We start from the raw sequence: 25559 nt of genomic DNA, 5'->3' as shown, positions 1-25559 counted from the left end.
GTTAGAGAAAGAGAAAGAGAAAGATAGAGAAAGAGAAAGAGAAAGAGAAAGATAGAGTCAGAGAAAGAGAAAGAGAAAGATAGAGTAAGAGAAAGAGAAAGAGAAAGAGAGAGTCAGAGAGAGAGTCAGAGAAAGAGAAAGAGAAAGAGAAAGAGAAAAATAGTCAGAGAAAGAGAAAGATAGAGTCAGAGAAAGAGAAAGATCGAGTCAGCGAAAGAGAAAGAGAAAGAGAAAGATAGAGTCAGAGAAAGAGAAAGATAGAGTCAGAGAAAGAGAAAGATAGAGTCAGAGAAAGAGAAAGAGAAAGAGAAAGATAGAGTCAGAGAAAGAGAAAGAGAAAGAGAAAGATAGAGTCAGAGAAAGAGAAAGATAGAGTCAGAGAAAGAGAAAGATAGAGTCAGAGAAAGAGAAAGATAAAGTCAGAGAAAGAGAAAGATAGAGAGAAAGAGAAAGATAGAGAGAAAGAGAAAGATAGAGTCAGAGAAAGAGAAAGATAGAGTCAGAGAAAGAGAAAAGATAGAGTCAGAGAAAGAGAAAGATAGAGTCAGAGAAAGAGAAAGAGAAAGAGAAAGATAGAGTCAGAGAAAGAGAAAGATAGAGTCAGCAAAAGAGAAAGAGAAAGAGAAAGAGAAAGATAGAGAAAGAGAAAGAGAAAGATAGAGAAAGAGAAAGAGAAAGATATAGTCAGAGAAAGAGAAAGATAGAGTCAGAGAAAGAGAAAGAGAAAGAGAAAGAGAAAGATAGAGTCAGCGAAAGAGAAAGAGAAAGATAGAGTCAGAGAAAGAGAAAGAGAAAGATAGAGTCAGAGAAAGAGAAAGATAGAGTCAGCAAAAGAGAAAGAGAAAGAGAAAGATAGAGTCAGAGAAAGAGAAAGAGAAAGAGAAAGAGAAAGAGCAAGAGAAAGAGAAAGATAGAGTCAGAGAAAGAGAAAGAGAAAGAGAAAAATAGAGTCAGAGAAAGAGAAAGATAGAGTCAGAGAAAGATAGAGTCAGCGAAAGAGAAAGAGAAAGAGAAAGAGAAAGACAGAGTCAGCGAAAGAGAAAGAGAAAGATAGAGTCAGAGAAAGAGAAAGAGAAAGATAGAGTCAGAGAAAGAGAAAGATAGAGTCAGCAAAAGAGAAAGAGAAAGAGAAAGATAGAGTCAGAGAAAGAGAAAGAGAAAGAGAAAGAGAAAGATAGAGTCAGAGAAAGAGAAAGAGAAAGATAGAGTCAGAGAAAGAGAAAGATAGAGTCAGAGAAAGAGAAAGATAGAGTCAGAGAAAGAGAAAGATAGAGTCAGAGAAAGAGAAAGATAGAGTCAGAGAAAGAGAAAGATAGAGTCAGAGAAAGAGAAAGATAGAGTCAGCGAAAGAGAAAGATAGAGTCAGAGAAAGAGAAAGATAGAGTCAGAGAAAGAGAAAGATAGAGTCAGAGAAAGAGAAAGATAAGAGTCAGAGAAAGAGAAAGATAGAGTCAGAGAAAGAGAAAGATAGATTCAGAGAAAGAGAAAGATAGAGTCAGAGAAAGAGAAAGATAGAGTCAGAGAAAGAGAAAGATAGATTCAGAGAAAGAGAAAGATAGTCAGAGAAAGAGAAAGATAGAGTCAGAGAAAGAGAAAGATAGAGTCAGAGAAAGAGAAAGATAGAGTCAGAGAAAGAGAAAGATAGAGTCAGAGAAAGAGAAAGATAGAGTCAGAGAAAGAGAAAGATAGAGTCAGAGAAAGAGAAAGATAGATTCAGAGAAAGAGAAAGATAGATTCAGAGAAAGAGAAAGATAGAGTCAGAGAAAGAGAAAGATAGAGTCAGAGAAAGAGAAAGATAGATTCAGAGAAAGAGAAAGACAAAGTCAGAGAAAGAGAAAGATAGAGTCAGAGAAAGAGAAAGATAGATTCAGAGAAAGAGAAAGATAGAGTCAGCGAAAGAGAAAGATAGAGTCAGAGAAAGAGAAAGATAGATTCAGAGAAAGAGAAAGATAGAGTCAGAGAAAGAGAAAGATAGAGTCAGAGAAAGAGAAAGATAGAGTCAGCGAAAGAGAAAGAGAAAGAGAAAGAGAAAGATAGAGTCAGCGAAAGAGAAAGAGAAAGATAGAGTCAGAGAAAGAGAAAGAGAAAGATAGAGTCAGAGAATGAGAAAGATAGAGTCAGCAAAAGAGAAAGAGAAAGAGAAAGATAGAGTCAGAGAAAGAGAAAGAGAAAGAGAAAGAGAAAGAGAAAGATAGAGTCAGAGAAAGAGAAAGAGAAAGATAGAGTCAGAGAAAGAGAAAGAGAAAGATAGAGTCAGAGAAAGAGAAAGATAGAGTCAGAGAAAGAGAAAGATAGAGTCAGCGAAAGAGAAAGATAGAGTCAGAGAAAGAGAAAGATAGAGTCAGAGAAAGAGACAGATAGATTCAGAGAAAGAGAAAGATAGAGTCAGAGAAAGAGAAAGATAGATTCAGAGAAAGAGAAAGATAGATTCAGAGAAAGGGAAAGATAGAGTCAGCGAAAGAGAAAGATAGAGTCAGAGAAAGAGAAAGATAGAGTCAGAGAAAGAGAAAGATAGAGTCAGAGAAAGAGAAAGATAGATTCAGAGAAAGAGAAAGATAGAGTCAGAGAAAGAGAAAGATAGAGTCAGAGAAAGAGAAAGATAGAGTCAGAGAAAGAGAAAGATAGAGTCAGAGAAAGAGAAAGATAGAGTCAGAGAAAGAGAAAGATAGAGTCAGAGAAAGAGAAAGATAGAGTCAGAGAAAGAGAAAGATAGATTCAGAGAAAGAGAAAGATGGAGTCAGAGAAAGAGAAAGATAGAGTCAGAGAAAGAGAAAGATAGAGTCAGCGAAAGAGAAAGAGAAAGAGAAAGAGAAAGATAGAGTCAGCGAAAGAGAAAGAGAAAGATAGAGTCAGAGAAAGAGAAAGATAGAGTCAGAGAATGAGAAAGATAGAGTCAGCAAAAGAGAAAGAGAAAGAGAAAGATAGAGTCAGAGAAAGAGAAAGAGAAAGAGAAAGAGAAAGAGAAAGAGAAAGATAGAGTCAGAGAAAGAGAAAGAGAAAGAAAGAGTCAGAGAAAGAGAAAGAGAAAGATAGAGTCAGAGAAAGAGAAAGATAGAGTCAGAGAAAGAGAAAGATAGAGTCAGCGAAAGAGAAAGATAGAGTCAGAGAAAGAGAAAGATAGAGTCAGAGAAAGAGACAGATAGATTCAGAGAAAGAGAAAGATAGAGTCAGAGAAAGAGAAAGATAGATTCAGAGAAAGAGAAAGATAGATTCAGAGAAAGGGAAAGATAGAGTCAGCGAAAGAGAAAGATAGAGTCAGAGAAAGAGAAAGATAGAGTCAGAGAAAGAGAAAGATAGATTCAGAGAAAGAGAAAGATAGAGTCAGAGAAAGAGAAAGATAGAGTCAGAGAAAGAGAAAGATAGAGTCAGAGAAAGAGAAAGATAGAGAAAGAGAAAGATAGAGTCAGAGAAAGAGAAAGATAGAGTCAGAGAAAGAGAAAGATAGAGTCAGAGAAAGAGAAAGATAGATTCAGAGAAAGAGAAAGATAGATTCAGAGAAAGAGAAAGATAGAGTCAGAGAAAGAGAAAGATAGAGTCAGAGAAAGAGAAAGATAGATTCAGAGAAAGAGAAAGATAGAGTCAGAGAAAGAGAAAGATAGAGTCAGAGAAAGAGAAAGATAGATTCAGAGAAAGAGAAAGATGGAGTCAGCGAAAGAGAAAGATAGAGTCAGAGAAAGAGAAAGATAGATTCAGAGAAAGAGAAAGATAGAGTCAGAGAAAGAGAAAGATAGAGAAAGAGAAAGATAGAGTCAGAGAAAGAGAAAGATAGATTCAGAGAAAGAGAAAGATAGAGTCAGAGAAAGAGAAAGATAGATTCAGAGAAAGAGAAAGATAGAGTCAGCGAAAGAGAAAGATAGAGTCAGCGAAAGAGAAAGATAGAGTCAGAGAAAGAGAAAGATAGAGTCAGAGAAAGAGAAAGATAGAGTCAGAGAAAGAGAAAGATAGTCAGAGAAAGAGAAAGATAGACTCAGCGAAAGAGAAAGATAGAGTCAGAGAAAGAGAAAGATAGAGTCAGAGAAAGAGAAAGATAGAGTCAGCGAAAGAGAAAGATAGAGTCAGAGAAAGAGAAAGATAGAGTCAGCGAAAGAGAAAGATAGAGTCAGCGAAAGAGAAAGATAGAGTCAGAGAAAGAGAAAGATAGAGTCAGCGATAGAGAAAGATAGAGTCAGAGAAAGAGAAAGATAGTTTCAGAGAAAGAGAAAGAGAAAGTCAGAGAAAGAGAAAGATAGAGTCAGAGAAAGAGAAAGATCGAGTCAGAGAAAGAGAAAGAACGAGTCAGAGAAAGAGAGAGAGAGAGAGATGGAGGGGGAGAGAATGAATGCTATTTCATTCCTCTTTATTGGAAAGAAACATTACATAGAATTACAAAAATTGCACGAAAAGACGATTCCTTAAGTTAACAGAACACATCACACACACATAAAAACCGATGAAATAAAACAAGATTACTGTACTGGTAAATCACCTGTGTTTAAGGCACATGGTTGATTTGTCACCCCCAAATAATAAATAAACATGCAGACGTTTACCGATAATAATATATATTATTTGTGCAAAATAATTGCAAAATCAAAACATAATATATTTGCAAAATATATTATTTATCTATAATAATAAAAGACAGAATGTGTCAGTGTGTGTGTCTCCTCCATAACTCCAAAACCATTAAACCTAGCGGCTCCAAAGTTTGTATACGTGGTGTTGGCCTTAAATGGTTCGCGCAGCAGGCTTGGGATCCTCAGGTCCTGAGTTCGTAATCCCGTTCAGCTGTTGACTTAATACCAGGTGGGGTTGACTCAGCCTGTCATCCTTCCGAGGTTGGCGAAATGAGTTCCAGGGTACTGGGTCCTCTCTCAAGGAGGTTGGTGGTAGGATTTGCACTCCGGCCGCCGTAAAAACACCTCATTCCGTAGCACTCACAGTGGTGTGTGTCGGGGTGGTGCTGAGGAGTCGTCAAGTCGTCAAGGACGCAGCGATGTGCTGATCCAGCGTACGCTCCCATATGTATATTAGCTTGGCTCGGCTCGCTGCGCTCGCCTCACCACGCGTCGTTACTGAGGAAAGGGCTTATTGTAGCTGAGGATAATGAGTGTACCTGAGTTGCTGTGTTGTCATGATTTACGCAAATCATAATACAAACAATTATTTTGCACAAAATGTATTTGTAGTGTTTGTGATATTACATTTTTCTAAGCAATTTAGGTTGAAAAGATATATAAAATTCAAAAAAGAACCCCTCAGCACATACATACGGGAGGGGTAGGTGCAGACTGGAAGTTTGGGACAATTACACCTCACCACCACGTAATTCAAAACACCTTACCACCACGTAATTCAAAACACCTCACCACCAAGTAATTCAAAACACCTCACCACCACGTAATTCAAAACACCTCACCACCAAGTAATTCAAAACACCTCACCACCACATAATTCAAAACACCTCACCCCCACGTAATTCAAAACACCTCACCACCACGTAATTCAAAACACCTCACCCCACCTAATTTAAAACACATCACCACCAAGTATTTTAAAACACCACACCCCCACGTAATTTAAAACACCTCACCCCCACCGAATTTAAAACACCTCACCACCACGTAATCCAAAACACCTCACCCCCATGTAATTCAAAACACCTTACCACCATGGAAATCAAAACACCTCACCACCACGTAATTCAAAACACCTCACCATCACATAATTTAAAACACCTCACCAACACGTAATTCAAAGCACCTTACCGCCATGTAATTCAAAACACCTCACCACCACAAAATGTAAAAAACCTCACCACCAAGTAATTCAAAACACCTCACCACCAACTAATTCAAAACACCTCACCACCAACTAATTCAAAACACCTCACCACCACATAATTAAAAACACCTCACCACCACATAATAAAAAACACCTCACCACCACATAATTAAAAACACCTCACCACCACACAATTAAAAACACCTCACCACCAAGTAATTCAAAACACCTCATCACCAACTAATTCAAAACACCTAACCACCACGTCATTTAAAATCACCTCACCACCACATAATTCAAAATACCTCACCACCACGTGATTCAAATCCACCACCACGTTATTAAAAACACTTCACAACCATGGAAACAAAAGTTTCAGGGAGTAGTTCAGTGACAAGAGACACTGCCCAGATATGTAGATATATAGATAAATGACTGTACCTGAGTTGCTGTTTTTCCATGGTTTACACCAATCATAATTCAAACAATTATAATGCAGAAATGTATTTGTAATATACGTGATATCACATTTATAAACAATTGAAGTCGAAAACGTAAGTTGAAAAAAAACAAAATTTCCCCAAAAAATAACCCCCCCCCCCCCCCCCCCAAAAAAAAAAATTAGAAAGTTTTCTAAAAAAATACCCTTATTTACTAGATAGAGTCCCATATATATACATGGTGTGTCCCATATATATACATATATATATATATATATATATACATATATATATATATATATATATATACATCTATCTATAATTCCAGTAATCTCTGTCTGTACGTTTGTACGTTTGTCTGTCTGTGACCGCTGTTTCTCGACAACCACGGGTCCGATATACTTTTAACTTGCCAGGTATATTGCTGGGGACCCGAGGATGTGCCTTTTCAAGGTTTCATATTAATCGGACAATTACTTACCGAGCTATGTCCAAAAAACGATTCAACCAATCAGAGAGCAGCGAACGATCGCGTGTGCCGAACGTGGCGGGCACACTCTGCCTCGGATGGCACATTTGAGAGCGTATTCATTTATTTCACGTTTGCAAACTATGTTGGCGTTAAACTATGTTTTACAACTAATAAAAACGAATTTGCGATTCATTCGCTTTCCTGCGCGTTTGTGCACGCGATGGCGATTTCTTTACCAAACTCCGGAAGCCGTTCGCTTTGGACCAAACCATTGCATGTAAATAGAGGGGGGGGATATAATTTTAGATATAGATATAGTACGGGCAATGCCCTAGTATATATAAATGCAGTGTGTAAATGCTGTGTAAAGCTTGGTGATTCCCAAGTGGAAACGATCCGCAAGATTCCACACCGTTCATTTCATTATGAAGGAGGATTTGGGCTTCAGGAGAATCTCAGCGAAGTTTGTACCAAAGCTGCTAACGATTGAGCAGAAGCAACTCCGTTTGGAGATCGCACAGGACATGCTGGAGACTGTGAACAGCGATCCCAGCTTCCTCAACACAGTGATCACTGGCGATGAGTCCTGGGTTTATGGGTACGACCCAGAAACCAAGTTGCAGTCATCACAATGGAAGCATCCAACATCCCCGAGGCCAAAAAACAAAAAATTTGATGCAGTAGCGTTGTTCAAGTTTTTCCGTCATTTTGTCAAAAACGAAAATCCGACGGCGCTCGCTTACATGTCCTCACTCATCGGCGGTCTGCCGTCGAATGACAGCTTCTGCAGGTGGGAAAAAATTCACGCGTGCGCATTAGGATCGCCTACATATGTGCACCAATCAACGCCTCCCTAGCTTCTTTTTTTTACGCACGAAAAATAAAGGTCGGATACTTTTTGAACACACTACGTATATACATATATCTCTATATATAAAGGAGGAGTGTCTGTGTGTGTGTGTGTGTGTGTGTGTGTGTGTGTGTGTGTCTGTCTGGATGTCCGCTTATAACTCAAGAACTACACATCGGAGAAAAGTTTTAGACACAGATTCGGAATCAGCATAAAATCCCGGTGGTTTTAGGCTACGTTTTATTTTAATATCAATGGTTTAAAAAAACCGCGCCAGCTGCAATTCCATGGTGTAGTTTGTGGCAGCGCTAGACGTTCGGGGTGTATTGCAATGGTTTGTCGGGTTTGGCTGTGGGTCCAGAATGGCTCCCATTTCCTAATGTTCTTCCACTTTTATTTTGATTCTTCTGTTACAACGCCTTCCTTATCTACCTTATATCCCCCCCGACGAGGCCTCTACATAATTTCATGCGGCAGAATTTCGTGCATTTTGAGTGAAAGAAGTGAGACGAAGTTGTAGGAGGAAGAAGAGGCACGGTCACTGTGGAGGCCTCGATCGTGAGTGGAAATGGCGGGAATTGCGTTTGTATCGCAAAGTAAAGGATCTGCATTCATTTCTGAACTTGCATTGGTGGATTGTTATACATCTGCATTATTTTTCATTAAAAAACTTTATGTTGAACTTTAAGGCTCCAAGCACGGACTATATATATAGCCCTCATTGAGGTAAAAATAAAAGTAAAAAGCCTGCTATCGCTTGCCAAGCTAGCCGTTCCCCCCCTCCCCTCTCCTCCCCCCCTCCCTCCTCTTCTCCCCTCTCCTCCTCCCCCTCCCTCCCTCTTCTCCCCTCCCCCCCTCTTCTCCCCTCCCCCCCTCTTCTCCCCTCCCCACCCTCTCCTCCCCTCCCCCCCCGTTCCTCTCCCCTCCCTTCCTCCTCCCCTCCCTTCCCCCGCCCGGCAATGCCGGGTACTTCCCATGGCCAGCTGTACGTGGGCTGCTCCAGGGTTGGAAAACCAAGCAATCTTTATGTCTTGGCACCAAGTAAGAAAACCAGAAATGTTGTATACCAAGAGGTTTTGAGAAATTGAAAATTGACAAAACGTCATGTAGGAAATGTACTGTGATATTGCTCTAAAATATACATGTTCTTTTCATCATATATTTGTATTATTCTTATTCAACCCGGGCGAGGCCGGGTACCTCAGCTAGTATATATATATATATAAATAAAGGAGGAGTATCTGTGTGTGTGTGTGTGTGTGTGTGTGTGTGTGTGTGTGTGTGTGTGTGTGTGTGTGTGTGTGTGTCTGTCTGTCTGGATGTCCGCTTATAACCCAAGAACTACACATCGGAGAAACGTTTCAGACAGATTCGAAATTAGCATAAAATCCTGGTGGTTATAGGCTACTTTTTATTTTAATATCAATGGTTTAAAAAACCGGGCCAGCTGCAATTCCATGGTGTAGTTTGTGGCGGCGCTATTGCCCCTTTCCGATCCCATGACGCATTGCGGTTCCGATTCGCGATAAGGTCTATGCGCTATCACCGACACTTTTCCACCTTTTCCATACCTTTTAATCAGATTTAACTTATCGTCCATCGTAACCACATTACGCTTGGAAACACTAGCATTATCCTTCTTCGGACCCATGGCTAACACAGACACAGTAAAGGAATACTGTACGTCGCCTCTGTTTTGAATGAGAATCAGCAGTTGCGCGTATGTACAGTGTACTGTACGTACATATTTATATATTTTTAACGTGCTTTTTATTGTATTTTAAATTGTTTTTTTAGCTTCTTTTATGGTTAATTTATGTACTATTTTATTTATTTTAAATATATTTTTAAGGAAAACAAATGTTTTCACGTCAGTAGGAGTGACGTAAAGTCGCACATAATGACGTTCGCTGCCGGTCATGAAAGAAATTATGATTCTCTTGACAAAGTGACATGAAGATCAGGCAGTAAACCTCCCAACTGAGTTTTTCAACAGTCGTCAGCCTCAATTCTAAAATCCTTAATTTTCATCCTATTGACTTGAACTTTGAATAGGATTTACATATCGGCTTACTGAATTAAACCACCAACTATTTTTGAGATCGGCGTCGGCCAAAAGGTCAACGTAGGCCAAAGGTCAACCACTTTTTTTTTTAGTTTCTAAAATCCTCAATTTTCATCCGATTCACTTGAAATTTGAATGGGATTTACATATCAGCAAACTGAATTCAACCAACAACTATTTTTGAGATCACCATAGGCCAAAAGAGCAACATAGGCCAAAAGTCAACAACAATTTCAAATTTCTAAAATCTTCAACTTTCATCTGATTGACTTGAAATGTGAAGAGGATTTGCATATCAGGTCACTGAAATTGAACCACCAATTATTTTTGAGGTCAGCATAGGCCAAAAAGTAAACATAGGCCTAAGGTCAACAAGTTAAGGTGAAGTTTTTAAAATCCTACATTTTCATCCAATTGACTTGAAATTTGGATAGGATTTGCATATCGGGTCACCTAATTCAACCACCAATTATTTTTGAGGTCTAATGCTGTCTCACTTGCTTTGGAGCTGTCTCACTTGACATATCACATGCCTTCGATACGGTCTGGCACCCAGCTCTGCTCACCAAACTCACCTCCTATGGTATTCAGGGAAATCTCCACTCATGGCTTGCGGATTTCCTCTCTGGTCGTAGGCAACGTGTGGCCCTGAATGGATTTCTCTCATCTTCCCTTGCTGTTCTGGCTGGAGTTCCCCAAGGTAGTGTTCTGGGCCCTGTGCTAATTCTGGTCTTCATCAATGACCTCTCCGACTCTCTGGAAAATCCTCTCTATCTCTTTGCTGATGACTCCACTATCTGCCGCTCCATTCCTCATCCCTCAGATCGGCAGTCTGCAGCCTCCTCACTCTCTGCAGACCTGGACAAAATCACAGACTGGTCAAACAAGTGGAACATGTCTTTCAATCCTGACAAATCTCACACTCTTACAATGTCTCTCCGAAAGGACCGACTGGACAACCCTCCCATCTACTTTCTCAACAATCCTCTCCAAGAAGTTCTGTCGCTCAAGCTTTTGGGTCTCACTATCTGCCATGATCTTTCTTGGGAAAACCACATTTCCAAGCTGGCCTCCAAAGCCAGTCGCCGACTGGGCATCCAACGTCGTGCGAAGTCCTTCCTTGGCACACCTGAGCTCCTCACCACATACAAGGCTTTCATCCGCAGCTCAATGGAATACTGTTCCCCCCTCTGGGCCGTGCTCCTGCCTCACACCTAACTCGGCTTCACGCTGTTGAAACCAAAGCTTTCAGAATAATTGGAATCTCCTGTGATGAAGCTAAATCCGAGGGCCTTTCACTCACTCACCGCAAGCAGGTTGGTGGTCTTTCTGTCTTCTACCGACTCCTCTCCGGCTTTGCTCCCCCAGCTCTCTCTGTGCTCTGTCCCCCCAATATTCCTTCAGGTCGCACAAGATCTGCCTGCAACCCTCTTATGGTTAAACTGCCAAAGTCTAGGCTCTCTGCTCACCTTCACTCTTTCATTCCCCTTTTCTCCCGCCTCTGGAACAAACTCCCCCACTCCCTTCAATCCCACTCCTCCCTCCAGGTCTTTAAAACAGCTGTTCACCACCATCTCTTATCTTCCCCCATCGAAAACCTTGATCTTTTCTACCCCCGGTAATTCACCCGAGTCCTTGCAGTGTTCATATGTTTTATTCCTCTCCCACCTCCCCCCAAGTCCTCCCGATGTCCCTGCTCTCAAATGTTGTGTTTGTGTCCTTCCCCCTCTCTCCCCATCTTGTCTGCCGCTCCCCTTGTTTTTTGTGTTTTGTGTGTCGGTTTGTCTTTTTGTGTGATTAATGTTAGCTCTTTCACGAGCCTCGATCTTGTATACAAAAAAAAAAAAAAAAAAAGGGGAAAATATCAATATGGGCCAAATTTCTAAAATCGTCAATTTTCATCTAATTGACTTGAAATTTGAAGAGGATTTGCATGTCAGATCACTGAATTAAACCACCAATTATTTATGAGGTTAACATAGGCCAAAAGGTCAACAACTTATTTCAGGAATATTTCAAGACATATTTCTGGTGCAGGGGCAATCAATGAAGGTTGTAGGCCTGAACTTCACAGAACAAGTGTTTGCCCATGGCCAGCTGTACGTGGGCTGCTCGAGGGTTGGAAAACCAAGCAATCTTTATGTCTTGGCACCAAGTAAGAAAACCAGAAATGTTGTATACCCAGAGGTTTTGAGAAATTGAAAATTGAAAAAACGTCATGTCGGAAATGTAGTGTGATATTACTCTAAAATATGCATGTTCTTTTCATCATATATTTGTATTATTCTTATTCAACCCGGGCGAAGCCGGGTACCTCAGCTAGTATATATATATACAGACTTGGCATTTAATATGGAATATATATTTTTTCTTGACTTGGGTTTACTTTCTTAACTCAGTATATCAATCTGGTGAGTTTCTTTTCCACTTTGGTGATTTATTTGTTAAAAGAACCATGTCACTGATTGTCTGTCGCAGCAAGAAGTCAACAACAGGATTATATCACAGGTGGCGTGGCAAAATGTACGGACAGGTGTATTTGATGATTGGCTTCACAGTCGGGTATACAAGGGTTGTTGCATTCTGTATTAGTGGAAAACAACTGCTGCACATCTCCAAAAGTTATTGCCGCTTCCTCTGGAGATGGTCCGTCAACTCGACAATGCTGTTTGTCATGAAGTGGTGGCTTTACGAAATTACGGCATGAAACAGCGTGCTATTGCTCGGCAGTATGGCATCACTCAAGGTCAGGTGTCAAAGATCCTGAAACGAAATGCTCAGAGGGGTGTCCCTACTCCAATACCGAGGCCAGGACATCCCCGCAGAACCACAAGGAGGGATAATCGCCAGCTGCACCGGTTAGTCCTCAATGGCCGTACCAACGAAGGTAATCGGCTTAGGGCTGAGTGGCAGCAACTGACAAATGTGCCTGTATCCAGAAGGCTAGTCAACCAACGACTGGGTCCAGCAGGCTATCGTGCCAGGCGTCCCCTGAGAAAGCCACGCCTGACCAGACAACTCCGCCAGCGCCGACTGCAGTGGGCCAGAGAGCACCGTCAATGGCAGCCAGGACACTGGAATCACGTGATCTTCAGTGACGAGTCTAGATTTCTGGTCTATCGTCAAGATGGCCACGTCCGAGTGCGCAGACAACTGCATGAAGCCTACAACAAAGATTGTATAGTGCCAAGAGTCCAAGCTGGAGGTGGTGGGGTGACCGTTTGGGCTGCTTTTCATGCAGGGGGCAAAACTGACCTGGTTGTTCTCAATGGAAACCTGAACCAGTTCAAGTACAGGGCCATTCTGGAAGAAACATTGCTTCCATTTGCTCGTGCAGCCCTTCGAGGAAACTTTGTCTTCCAAGATGACAATGCACGGCCTCATCGTGCTCGCATGATCCAACACTTTCTTGCTGACCGTGGTGTAGAGCATATGGAGTGGCCTGCCATGTCCCCGGATATGAATCCGATGGAGAACTTGTGGGCAGAATTAACGCGTCAAATCGACCACTTGGACCAGCAGCCAACCTCTGTGCGTGAATTGCAGCAGGCTATTGTCACTGCATGGCAAGCGATTCCTGTCCAAACCTTGGCAAATCTCGTGAACAGCATGCCTCAACGTGTACGTGCTCTCCTGAATGCTCGTGGGGGTTACACGAAGTACTGAACTGTAATTTTACTGTCCGTAATCCCAGTCGTAATTTAACTTTTGTTTTTGTTAAAAAAAAATTTGGCTAATGTGCAAAATAAAGAGATACTTCTGGAAAACGTACAGAAGTTTAACACAGTACTGTCCATGAATTGAGTTCGATATCAGTTTACATCACTTTCAAGGATCAATTTATTTGTTTTGAAATGTCAAATGTGGTTTTTGTTTCTTTTAAAGGTCACATTAACAAAATCTAGAATAATTTCAACATAATTCCAATGAACTTTTGGTTCTAAGACATCTTGAAAAGTAAGTTCACCCCCACAAAAAAAATATTCCATATTAAATGCCAAGTCTGTATATATATATATATATATATATATATATATATATGTATATATATATATATATATATATATATATATATATATATATATATATATATATATATATATATATGTATATATATATATATATATATATATATATATATATATATATATATATATATATATATATATATATATATATATATATATATATATATATATATATATAGTGATCCCTCGTTTATCGCGGGGGTTACGTTCCAGAACCCCCCGCGATAGACGAAAATCCGCGAAGTAGCGACCATATTTTTATTTTATTATTTATATATATTTTAAAGCTTTATGACCCTCCCCACACTCTTATTAACCTTTCCCACACTCTTATTAACCTTTCCCATACTCTTATTAACCTTTCCCATACTCTTATAAACACTTCCTATACTCTTAAACACTTTTTACACTCTTAAACATACGTAATTTTAACAACATATAAAATTCTAATGGGTACTCACCATTGAAGATACTGTAGCGACCCATGGGTTCCCCAAGCAAGACCAGCATTAGAATCTCCTTGCTCCAGCCGGTGACGTCACCGGCGGGGATCCCGGCGCCAGAGTGGCTGGTCACGTGACCGCCAAAGCGTGTGGCGCGCGTGCGGGTATAATCAGCTACACCTGTTGATCACGTGACCACCGAAGCACGCCACGCTTGAGAGGCGTGGCTTTCGGTTTCTGGTTGTGCTTTATAATGCAGCCCGATAAACGGGCTTTACAGTGTTCCCGAGTTGGTTTTGAGAATAAATATCTTCTCGGACGAGTTTGTGTCTTGCCCGTCATTTCGTCCGTATCAAGCAAGAGCCCCGGCTCTTCAATACTACAACTTGCGTGATGAAGATGATGATGAATTAGCTGTGCAGTACTGATGACGATGAAGGTGATGACGATGATGAATGTACTGCACAGCCAGAAAGAGCATTACAGTTACCCATTACGTGGGTAACTAGCGCAAGTGGAAGCTGCCGCATCTGCGTTTTCCATACGCACGACTCTTTGTCTCTTTGTCTACCCTTCTACTGTACACTATGTACAGTATTTTATTTCTTGTAATATGTTTTAATTACTGTACTTTTCTTATTTTTTTACGTTTTTTAATTTTTTAGGCTAGAAAATGCTTATTTTACCACAAAATTTTTTTAAAATAATAGTATATAAAAATACATTTATACCGCAAAATCCCGCGATATAGCGAAAAATCCGCGATATAATTTTACATATACTAGCGAGAAAAACCCGCGATGTACCGAAGCCGCGAAAAGTGAACCGCGATATAGCGAGGGATGACTGTGTATATATATATATATATATATATATATATATATATATATATATATATATATATATATATATATTGTTACGGACCGCGGATTAGGATGTTATTTTACCGAGCGGTGGTATTACCGCAACCGAACAGTGCTTCCCTGACTAAAACCCGATTCACCCCAAACTTTGGCCGTATCGCGCCGTAGCTACTCAATATGGAAACCTCTAAAGTGACCGAACGAGAATGAAGAAGAAGAAGAAGTACGGAGGAGTAACTGGGTTTATTATTACTAGGGCATGCCCGTACTATATCTATATCTAAAATTATATCCCCCCCTCTATTTACATGAAATGGTTTGGTCCAAAGCGAACGGCTTGCGAGTGGTGACAATCCCCCCCCTCTATTTACATGAAATGGTTCGGTCCAAAGCGAACGACTTCCGGAGTTTGGTAAAGAAATCGCCATCGCGTACACAAACGCGCAGGAAAGCGAATGAATCGCAAATTCGTTTTTATTAGTTTTAAAACATCGTTTAACGCCAACATAGCGCCAACATAGTTTGCAAACGTGAAATAAATGAATACGCTCTCAAATGTGCCATCCGAGGCAGAGTGTGCCCGCCACGTTCGGCACACGCGATCGTTCGCTGCTCTCTGATTGGTTGAATCGTTTTTTGGACATAGCTCGGTAAGTAATTGTCCGATTAATATGAAACCTTGAAAAGGCACATCCTCGGGTCCCCAGCAATATACCTGGCAAGTTAAAAGTATATCGGACCCGTGGTTGTCGAGAAACAGCGGTCACAGACAGACAAACGTACAAACGTACAAACGTACAGAGATTACTGGAATTATAGATAGATTCACACATATAAGCAAAAAGGTGACACAGTGAAATCTTTAGCTTATCTAACAGGCTTACTTACTACCCAGGGACAAGACAAAAGACAGACTACGAACACACTTACACGGGGAATGATGATAGGGATGGCAGGTGGATGGCTGACGGGATAAGGAGGTCCAACTGGTCCTGCAGCACGATCGGCTCGTTGGCCAGCCGCCGTTCCTTCGCGGCCCTGCTCCAAACTGCCGTCCAGGCCCCACGCTGCTGTGGCTGCAGTTTCGGTGGCTCGAGCTGCTGTAGATGTAGTTTCGGTGGCTCGAGCTGCTGTAGATGCAGTTTCGGTGGCTCGAGCTGCTGTAGATGCAGTTTCGGTGGCTCGAGCTGCTGTAGAGGCAGTTTCGGTGGCTCGAGCTCGCAGCTCAGCTCTGACGACCCAGCTCTTGTCTCCTCCCTCCTTGTCTCAACTCTTTCAAAAGCTCATCTCCTGGACTCAACTGCTTGGGGAACGCCCCGCCGGCGGGTTATATAGGCCCCGCCCCTCAACCTTTGCGAACCTCCCCCATCGCTCTTCCTCCGCCCTCTCAAGCCAAACCCCTTGTTCATGGTTGGTCGAGTGGGGCTGGCTCACTCCTCCCCTCTATGACGAGGTGGAGACACGCCTTTCTTCTCCGACCCTGCCTCGTGGTCAATGGCAGCAATTGGAGGGGAGGTAATTGCCAATCGACGAAAGGGGGAATGGAGGTTTTTGGGAATGGGAATGAAGGGAATCTATCTCTTTTTCACTCGGTGCAATGGAGTATTATTCTAATGGAAGACAAGGCCTTACTCTAAAACACATAATAAGATATAAGCTACTGAACAGGGGTATTCTATGATTGGCTGACGTGGATGCTTTATGGACTAATTACCGAGACGCCCTTTTAACCTTTACACAACTCCGGAGGCAGGAGGGCTCAGACTAAACAATAATTCATAACAATTTACAATACAATACAACACAATCAAAAAAAACACAATCCTCATTTCCGCAACAATATATATATATATATATATATATATATATATATATATATATATATATATATATATATATATATATATATATATGTACTTATGTATAAAATATACTCCATGAAAATACCCCTACATTGAGGAAGTTAGGAGTTAGGAGTGGTTGATCAGAGTAGTGGTGGCAATGTACAAGAGAGCGCGCACAGCTGAAAGGATGAAGTATGGGAACAGTGGTGAGTTTGAGGTGAAGGTGGGAGTGCATTAGGGGTCGGTACCAGGTCCACCACTATTTGTAGCTGTGATGGAGGTGCTGGCTCGGAATGTAAAGGAGGGTTTACCGTGGGAATTGTTGTATGCAAATGATCTGGTGTTGATTGCAGAAAGTATGGATGGACTGAAAGAGAAGATTAACAAGTGGAAGGAATGTATGGAGACAAAAGGTCTGAAGGTGATTATCGGAAAAACGAAGGTGATGGCAAGTGGTAAAGCATGTGGTGAGGTGGAAAGAACTGGGAAGTGGCCGTGTGCTGTGTGCAGGAAGGGTGTCGGAGTGAACTCCATTCAATGTACAATGTGCGCAGAGTGGGTTCATCAAAAATGTATTGGTCTGCAGGCCTGCGGATTTCACGGAAACGATCGTTACCGGTAGCGTGTCGGTAACATGATGGCAAAAACACGGAACCGAAAGTACGTTTCCCATCGCAGAAAGGCAGTGTAAGGCAAAAAGATGTCGTATTTACCTTCACGTGTGATTTGCAGCTAACTATTTTAGAAGTTGAGTTTTATTTCCAACAAAATTAGGCGGGCAAAGCAGATAGCATGTAGTTTCCCACATTCAGGTTCGCGATATGACTTCCGCTTTGACGGACATGCGCATCGGTCTAAATCACAGACTTCCTTTTAAAAATGGCATCCATTGCTAAGCTAAAAAACCCCGAAAATGTTGCCTTAAAAACATTACGAAAATGGTCATTCAGTGACGATTTTGAAGCGGATTGCGATGGGGAAGGCTTGGTCACATTGCTTCGCTGCAAAGTATGTGCTACTCATTACACAGACATATGGAAGGAGGCATCGCATTGTGCAGACCGAACAGAGGGAGGGGGGGGGGGGGGGGTCGATTCGTTGTTGGTTTACATAGTAGTTGAAGCATTAACGGTGTCTGTTGTCATCTTGCGTTACAACTCATGAGACAGAAAATATTGTGAAAGTTAGTTCTAAAAAAATGGAGAATCATCATACAACTTAAAATAATAATAAAACTTTATTTCATAAGGGTATACACAATCAACTTGACAGAATTTGCTCTTCTCTGATAATAAACATCAACCTCAATAATGAACATGCGTTAATTGCATTGCATACATGTAAATGACAGGATTTATTATTGGAGACTACATTTTTAATTTTGTATTACAAATGTTTTGCTTTACAAATTCTAAAGGAAAAAAAAATCGTTTCCCATTAGGTTTGGGCACGGAATCGGAATTTTGTTTCCCATCGGTTCCCATAAACTTAAATCAGGGAACCGAAAAACGGTTACCGATGAGATCTGAAATCCCCAGGCCTGGTCTGAGAGGGTCATTCACCAGTGTGGCAGCTACATTCAAGTGTAAGGTGTGCACAGAGGGAGCTGCAGATGGAGGAAATGTTGAGTTGGATCTTGGAGACGGCGTGAAGCTGGAAGGTGTGAAAACATTTTGCTACCACGGAGACATGCTGAATGGCAAAGGTGGATCAGACTCGGCAACGGTTGCTAGAGTGAGATGTGCATGGAAGAAGTTTCGGGAACTGAGTGGTTTGCTGACGAGGAGGGGAGTGTCGTTGAAGCTGAAGGTAAAGGTGTATGCTGCATGTGTGAGAAGTGTTATGATTTATGGGAGCGAGACATGGGGATTGAATGAAGAGCAGCGAGGAAGGCTGGAAAGGGTGGAAATGTGAATGGTTCGGTGGATATGCGGAGTATCGTTGAGAGAGAGGAAGACAAAGGATGAATTGCAAAAGATGTTGGGAATAGAGCCTGTGATGGATGCCGTGAAGAGAAACAGGTTGATATGGTTTGGTCATGTGTTGAGGAAGGATGAAAGTGACTGGTTGAGAAGAGTGATTGAAATGAATGTAGAAGGGAGTAGAGGACAGGGAAGACCAAGAAAGACTTGGCTAAAGATGGTCGAAGAAGAAATGCGGGTCAGAGTGTTAACAAGGGGAGATGCAGAAAATAGGGCAAAATGGAGAAGATTGTCATGTGGCCCGCAAGGCTAACCCCCGTTCTAGCAGGGTAAATGGCCTTAAAATGCCTGTTGTTGTTGTTGTTGTAAAATACCCTTATATATATAAGGGTATTCTCATTGTTCTCTTGTACATTGCCATCACTACTCTGATCAACCACTCCTAACTCCTAACTTCCTCAATATAGGGGTATTTTCATGGAGTATATTTTATACATAAGTACATATATATATATACATATATATATATATATATATATATATATATATATATATACATATATATATATATATATACATATATATATATATATATATATATATATATATATATATATATATATATATATATATATATATATGTATATATACAGACTTGGCATTTAATATGGAATATTTTTTATGTGGGGGTGAACTTACTTTTCAAGATGACTTAGAACCAAAAGTTCATTGGAATTATTCTAGATTTTGTTAATGTGACCTTTAAAAGAAACAAAAACCACATTTGACATTTCGAAGCAAATAAATTGATCCTTGAAAGTGATGTAAACTGATATCGAACTCAATTCACGGACAGTACTGTGTTAAACTTCTGTACGTTTCCCAGAGGTATCTCTTTATTTTGCACATTAGCCCAAAAATTTTTCAACAAAAACAAAAGCTAAATTATGACTGGGATTACGGGCAGTAAAATCACAGTTCAGTACTTCGTGTAACCCCCGCGAGCATTCAGGAGAGCACGTACACATTGAGGCATGCTGTTCACGAGATTTGCCAAAGTTTGGACAGGAATCGCTTGCCATGCAGTGACAATAGTCTGCTGCAATTCACGCACAGAGGGAGGCTGCTGGTCCAAGTTGTCGATTTGACGCGTTAATTCTGCCCACAAGTTCTCTATCGGATTCATATCCGGGGACATGGCAGGCCACTCCATATGCTCCACACCACGGTCAGCAAGAAAGTGTTGGATCATGCGAGCACGATGAGGCCGTGCATTGTCATCTTGGAAGACAAAGTTTCCTCGAAAGGCTGCATGAGCAAATGGAAGCAATGTTTCTTCCAGAATGACCCTGTACTTGAACTGGTTCAGGTTTCCATTCAGAACAACCAGGTCAGTTTTGCCCCCTGCATGAAAAGCAGCCCAAACGGTCAACCCCACCACCTCCAGCTTGGACTCTTGCCACTATACAATCTTCGTTGTGGGCTTCATGCACTTGTCTGCGCACTCGGACACGGCCATCTTGACGATAGACCAGAAATCTAGACTCGTCACTGAAGGTCACGTGATTCCAGTGTCCTGGCTGCCATTGACGGTGCTCTCTGGCCCACTGCAATCGGCGTTGGCTGTGTTGTCTGGTCAGGCGTGGCTTTCTCAGGGGACGCCTGGCACGATAGCCTGCTTGAACCAGTCGTTGGTTGACTAGCCTTCTGGATACAGGCACATTTGTCAGTTGCTGCCACTCAGCCCTAATCCGATTAGCTGACTTGGTATGGCCATTGCAGACTAACCGGTGCAGCTGGCGATCATCTCTCCTTGTGGTTCTGCGTGGACGTCCTGGCCTCGGTATTGGAGTAAGGACACCCCTCTGAGCATTTCGTTTCAGGATCTTTGACACCTGACCTTGAGTGATGCCATACTGCTGAGCAATAGCACGCTGTTTCATGCCAGAATTTCGTAAAGCCACCACTCCATGACAAACAGCATTGTCAAGTTGACGGACCATCTCCAGAGGAAGCGGCAATAACTTTTGTAGACGTGCAGCAGTTGGTTTCCACTAATACAGAACGCAACAACCCTTATATACCCGATTGTGAAGCCAATCGTCAAATGTACCTGTCCTTACATTTTGTCACACCACCTGTGATATAATCCTGTTATTGACTTCTTGCTGCGAAAGACAATCAGTGACATGGTTCTTTCAACAAAGACATCACTGAAGGGAAAAAGAAACTCACCAGATTGATATACTGAGTTCAGAAAGTAAACCCAAGTCAAGAAAAAAAAAAAATTCCATATTAAATGCCAAGTCTGTACATTTAAAGATATTTCGCTCACAAGGTTCAGACATATATATGGTGTCGGCCATCTTGGATTTTGACGTGGCGACCCAATTTACAATAGCGTTCTTCCTTATGCCGAGATACACCCACACACCAAATTAGAAGTTGGTACTTCGCTTATTTTTCAAGATATTCATCTCACAAGGTTCACACATACATGGCGGCAGCCATCTTGGATTTTGACGTGGCGACCCAATTTTCAATAGCGTTCTTCCTTATGCCTAGATACAACCACGCACCAGATTCTTTGCTTATTTTTCAAGATATTCAGCTCACAAGGTTCAGACATACATGGCATCAGACATAAATGGCGGCGGCCATCTTGGATTTTGACGTGGCGACCCAATTTTAAATAGCTTTCTTCCTTATGCCTAGATACACCCAGACACCAAATTAGAAGTTGGTACTTCGCTTATTTTTCAAGATATTCATCTCTCGAGGTTCAGACATACATGGCGGCGGCCATCTTGGATTTTGACGTGGCGACCCAATTTTAAACAGCGTTCTTCCTTATGCCTAGATACACCCACGCACCAGATTAGAAGTTGGTACTTTGCTTATTTTTCAAGATATTCAGCTCACAAGGTTCAGACATATATGGCATCAGACATACATGGCGGCGGCCATCTTGGATTTTGACGTGGGTTGCACCCACACACCAAATTCGAATGCGGTCCTTCGCTTAAGCACGCACGGACGGACGGACGGACACACAGACGGAGGGGAAAACCATAGTCCCCCTTTCGCTCCGCGGTGCGACGGGGGACAAAAACAAAAGAGAAAGAGGTCTGTAATGCTGAGGATTGTTTGTGTCCAGTGAAAGTTTCATCAAGATGGAAATTGTAGAGGCTCATGCGAGTGAGGATGGAACTTGAGATGATGCACTGGAGTGATTTATTATTTTCGTGACAATAGCTGATTTGTTGTCTGTGACGTCTGTACAAATTTAATTTGGGGATTCTTAAGAAAGTCATTAAGTGGTACATTCAAATTCGTATAATTGTGCTTAAGGTAGGACAGTAGGGATTAATAAATATTCCTTATAAAGTTACCCTTCTGTCTCCCGTATTATGTTGGTTTCACACTTAAAATACCATGAAGGGCACAGTAGTGTCTTCATTTATTTTCTTCCGTGATGCCCTCCGGGTTACCGGTGCACTCGCTGCGGTGCCTTGAGGTCGACACGCACCAACATTCAATGAAATATTGCACAATGAGAATTGTGGCATGATCAAAATTGTAAAGACTGGGCACAATACCATACCTCTCAAAACGTGCCGTGATAAGTTGCCTCTTCGTGGCGTCAAGCTCTGTTTCCAGCTGGGCTGCTTTTTGACGAAGCTGGGAAATCTCCTGAGAATGACTAATTCTGGCAGTGAGAAAAAAAAAAAAACAAGAATTAGCAACAAGACATCTCCGATTTAAAATCACCAATTTATATAAAACACATTATACAACAAACGCACCTTATTGAAGGTTATCACTGATTAATTGACACTGAAAGAGAGCTAGTGCAGCATATAAAAGCAGCAAGGGTTGGACCAAGCATTTGGGTGAGAAAGGCAAGTGTGAAGAAAGGAAGGATGATGTGAAGAAAAGAAGAGGAGACCTGAATAGCCATCTATGGAGCACTTTCAGACAAGAAGGGATGAAGGAATGCAAAAAAAGGTAGAAGGATCAGTGAAGCTGACAGAGCTCAGTATCCCATTCGATCTGACAGAGCCATGCACAGATTTGTGTTGGGAGGAGAGGTGGAACCATCATTCAATGAGGCTCCAATCTAAAGCTCGAATATGTTATATGGTATCGCTGAGCAATGAGGTAAAGGTGGAAGAGGTGATGGTAAAGCTCATGTTGCAAAGATTGAGAAAATTTGACAGGTATGGTTGCCAAGAATATTGAAGCATTGTTTGAATTTTAGATCAAGGCCACAACTATCATAGCTCTTGATGGTAGATGATATCTGGCCCTAAGGGACCTGTACAAAGAATGGGCATTCTTGTGAGTAAGCTTGTGAGGAAATGGCTAGACGTACCACAATGTCAAACAAATATTGCTTTTAATGGACAAGGTGGGAAGTTCTGGTTTCCAACAGCAACCATGACAATTAAGATTTCAAGATGGCAAAGGTGCAGATTTCATGATGTTACAGGATTCATGTGAATAAGTGGTGATGGATGCTTTCCCTGAGAAGAAAGCTAATCATATGTGGGATGTGAGAGCTAATGTGCATGAATGGAGCTAAGGTTGCAGCAGATGTTTGGAGTGGTGGGTGCAGCATGGTAAGGAAGCGTCAGGGTGGACCAAGCAAGTTTGCTGGGGAAAGAAGGGTATGGAAAGCAGTAAGGAGAAAGGTTGGAAGAGAAAGGTATGAAAAAGGAAGAGAGGTTTGTGAAGGAAGTTGGGCAAATGTAACAGCAGACTTGGATGTGGTAGGATGGTGAAGAGGAGAGAACATTGAGCTAGCATGAAATTTGAGTCCTGGACTATTAGTACCAAGTTTCTTAATTGTTGAGGGCAACGCATGATGTGCTCCCTTCCCGAAATAAAACTGAGGATTTAGAGTTTGGAGCAGGATGAGGATTCCCACTGGTGTGGGGATCGAGGGACACTGCAGCTTGTATTGAGTGCATAAATCAGTGGCATTGGCAGGTGGAAGGGAGAGGTGGCTTCATGAGTAGGGAGTGGTGGATATGTTGTGGAAACAGGTGAGGGACAGAAATGTGGTAGGTGGGACTTGTCCAAACAAGATATTCTAGTTTTGTATTTTTAATTAATTTTCTGAAATTTGTAGAATTTGTTTTTCACGTGTAAGTTGTGGGTTATGATGTTTAAATAAAGGTGGAAAAAGTCTGATTTAATGCAATTTAATTCCAGGCTATAAGGTAATAAAAGGTGAAATTTTTGAAAGGGGGTGTAGACGTTCTATAGGCACTGTGTTTGACACCGATCTGGGGGGGACTACATTATGCAATCAAAAGAAGAGTGAGCTCACGCATTCCTCTCAGCAAGTAAAAGCTGCTTCCGTAGTACATTCAGCTCTGAATTACACTCTTCATTGGTGAGCTTCAGCTGGACCTCTTGTTCCCTACAAGATGCCACCAGTGCCTCAAGGTTGCTTATAGAGCTGTGCTCAGCAGTAAGCTTCTTCTGTAACGTCTCAATCTCAAAATGACTGGACTCCAAACTACTTGCTGACTGCACATACAAAAGAATGAGGAATCAAGCAAAGGAAGTGTGATAAACTGCAGCATTGTAGATAGAACAACAAAATAGAAAAGATGAAGGGAAAGGAAGATGTGGGGAAGTCTGCTACCTTCTCTTGTTCAATATTGATAGCCATCAACTGCTTGCTCAGTGAGTCCTTTGTATAATCCAGTTTTGAGCAAAGCTCTCTCAGCATGATCAGATCAGCTTGAGTAGCCACCAACTCTGCCTCTCTATGTTGAAATTCAGACTCCAGCTGGTTATGTGATTGCATAAGTTCAGAAACTCGATCCTCATATGCCTTCAGGGAAGCCATGTGCTGGGAGGAACGAATGAGTTGACAAAATGTCAAAATAACAAAGTAAAAATGAAGCACAGTAAGACCCCGACATTGGCGTGGGATACATTCCTCAAAAATGCTGTGAATGTTAAATCCACAAATGTTGGGACATTGCTGCAGTGGGAACGAGAACAAAACTCTTCGATGTCACGATGTCGACCGATATGCCTCCGCTCACATTATTACATCATTATAATATTTGCACCAAGTTATATTTGAATCCATTCAGCTGTTCTCATGTTATCACATTTTTACCTGACATGACCTCTGACCTTTCACCTCTTGACCCCAAAATTAAATCAGTTCAGGTTTACATCATTATACACACCTGTACCAAGTTTGAATTATATCAGTTCAGCTGTTCTCAATTTATAGACCTATTACAGACTTTGACCTCTTATTACAGACGTTTTCGGACAACCCGAAAACATCAAGCCTCTGGCAATTTCGTTGGTGGAGGCACAAAAAAGAGAGGTTTATGGATGTGTGTGTCGGTGAGTGTTATGTCGATAACTTAGGTTTCAGAAGTTGGAACGGAGTCCTTCCAGGACTCAAAGAATCCAACTTTGTTTTGATGAAGGATTGTAATTCATGGACTGAGTTGTGAAGTTTTGTTGTTCTCAGAGTTTTGTTCTGAGGGCTCTTTTTTATACATACATACATACATACATATATATATATACATATATGTATATATATATATATATATATATATATATATATATATATATATATATACATACATATAAATATATATATACATATACATATACCGGGGTTTGGGGAGGAGCACGTAACATATACATATATATATATATATACAGTCATGTGAAAAAGTAAGTACACCCCATGTAAAGTTTTGACTTTTTCAACATATTTCAACATACAGCTATTTGATCTTCACTTCAACAATATTGATAGTTAAAGGTGATATAATATAACAAATATCATGAAACATTTACATTTTGTAGTCCATTGTATA

At 41.2% G+C, this 25559-nt stretch overlaps 1 protein-coding gene across 4 annotated transcripts in view; it reads right to left on the bottom strand.

Moving 5' to 3' along the window:
• TSGA10 (testis specific 10) overlaps nt 1-25559 on the bottom strand; it is a 272162-nt gene that overhangs the window by 10438 nt on the left and 236165 nt on the right. For all 4 annotated transcript variants that reach the window (XM_078776738.1, XM_078776741.1, XM_078776742.1 and 1 more), the window contains 3 exons: nt 24347-24556; nt 24026-24228; nt 22295-22399 (listed from right to left, as the gene is read on the bottom strand). In XM_078776738.1, coding sequence (XP_078632864.1) covers nt 22295-22399; nt 24026-24228; nt 24347-24556 — 518 coding nt within the window. The remainder of the gene's footprint in view (nt 1-22294; nt 22400-24025; nt 24229-24346; nt 24557-25559) is intronic.

This window comes from Myxine glutinosa, chromosome 4, assembly GCF_964187855.1.
Source record: "Myxine glutinosa chromosome 4, kmMyxGlut1.1, whole genome shotgun sequence".
NCBI lineage: Eukaryota > Metazoa > Chordata > Myxini > Myxiniformes > Myxinidae > Myxine > Myxine glutinosa.
This window is presented reverse-complemented; position numbering and strand designations above follow the sequence as displayed.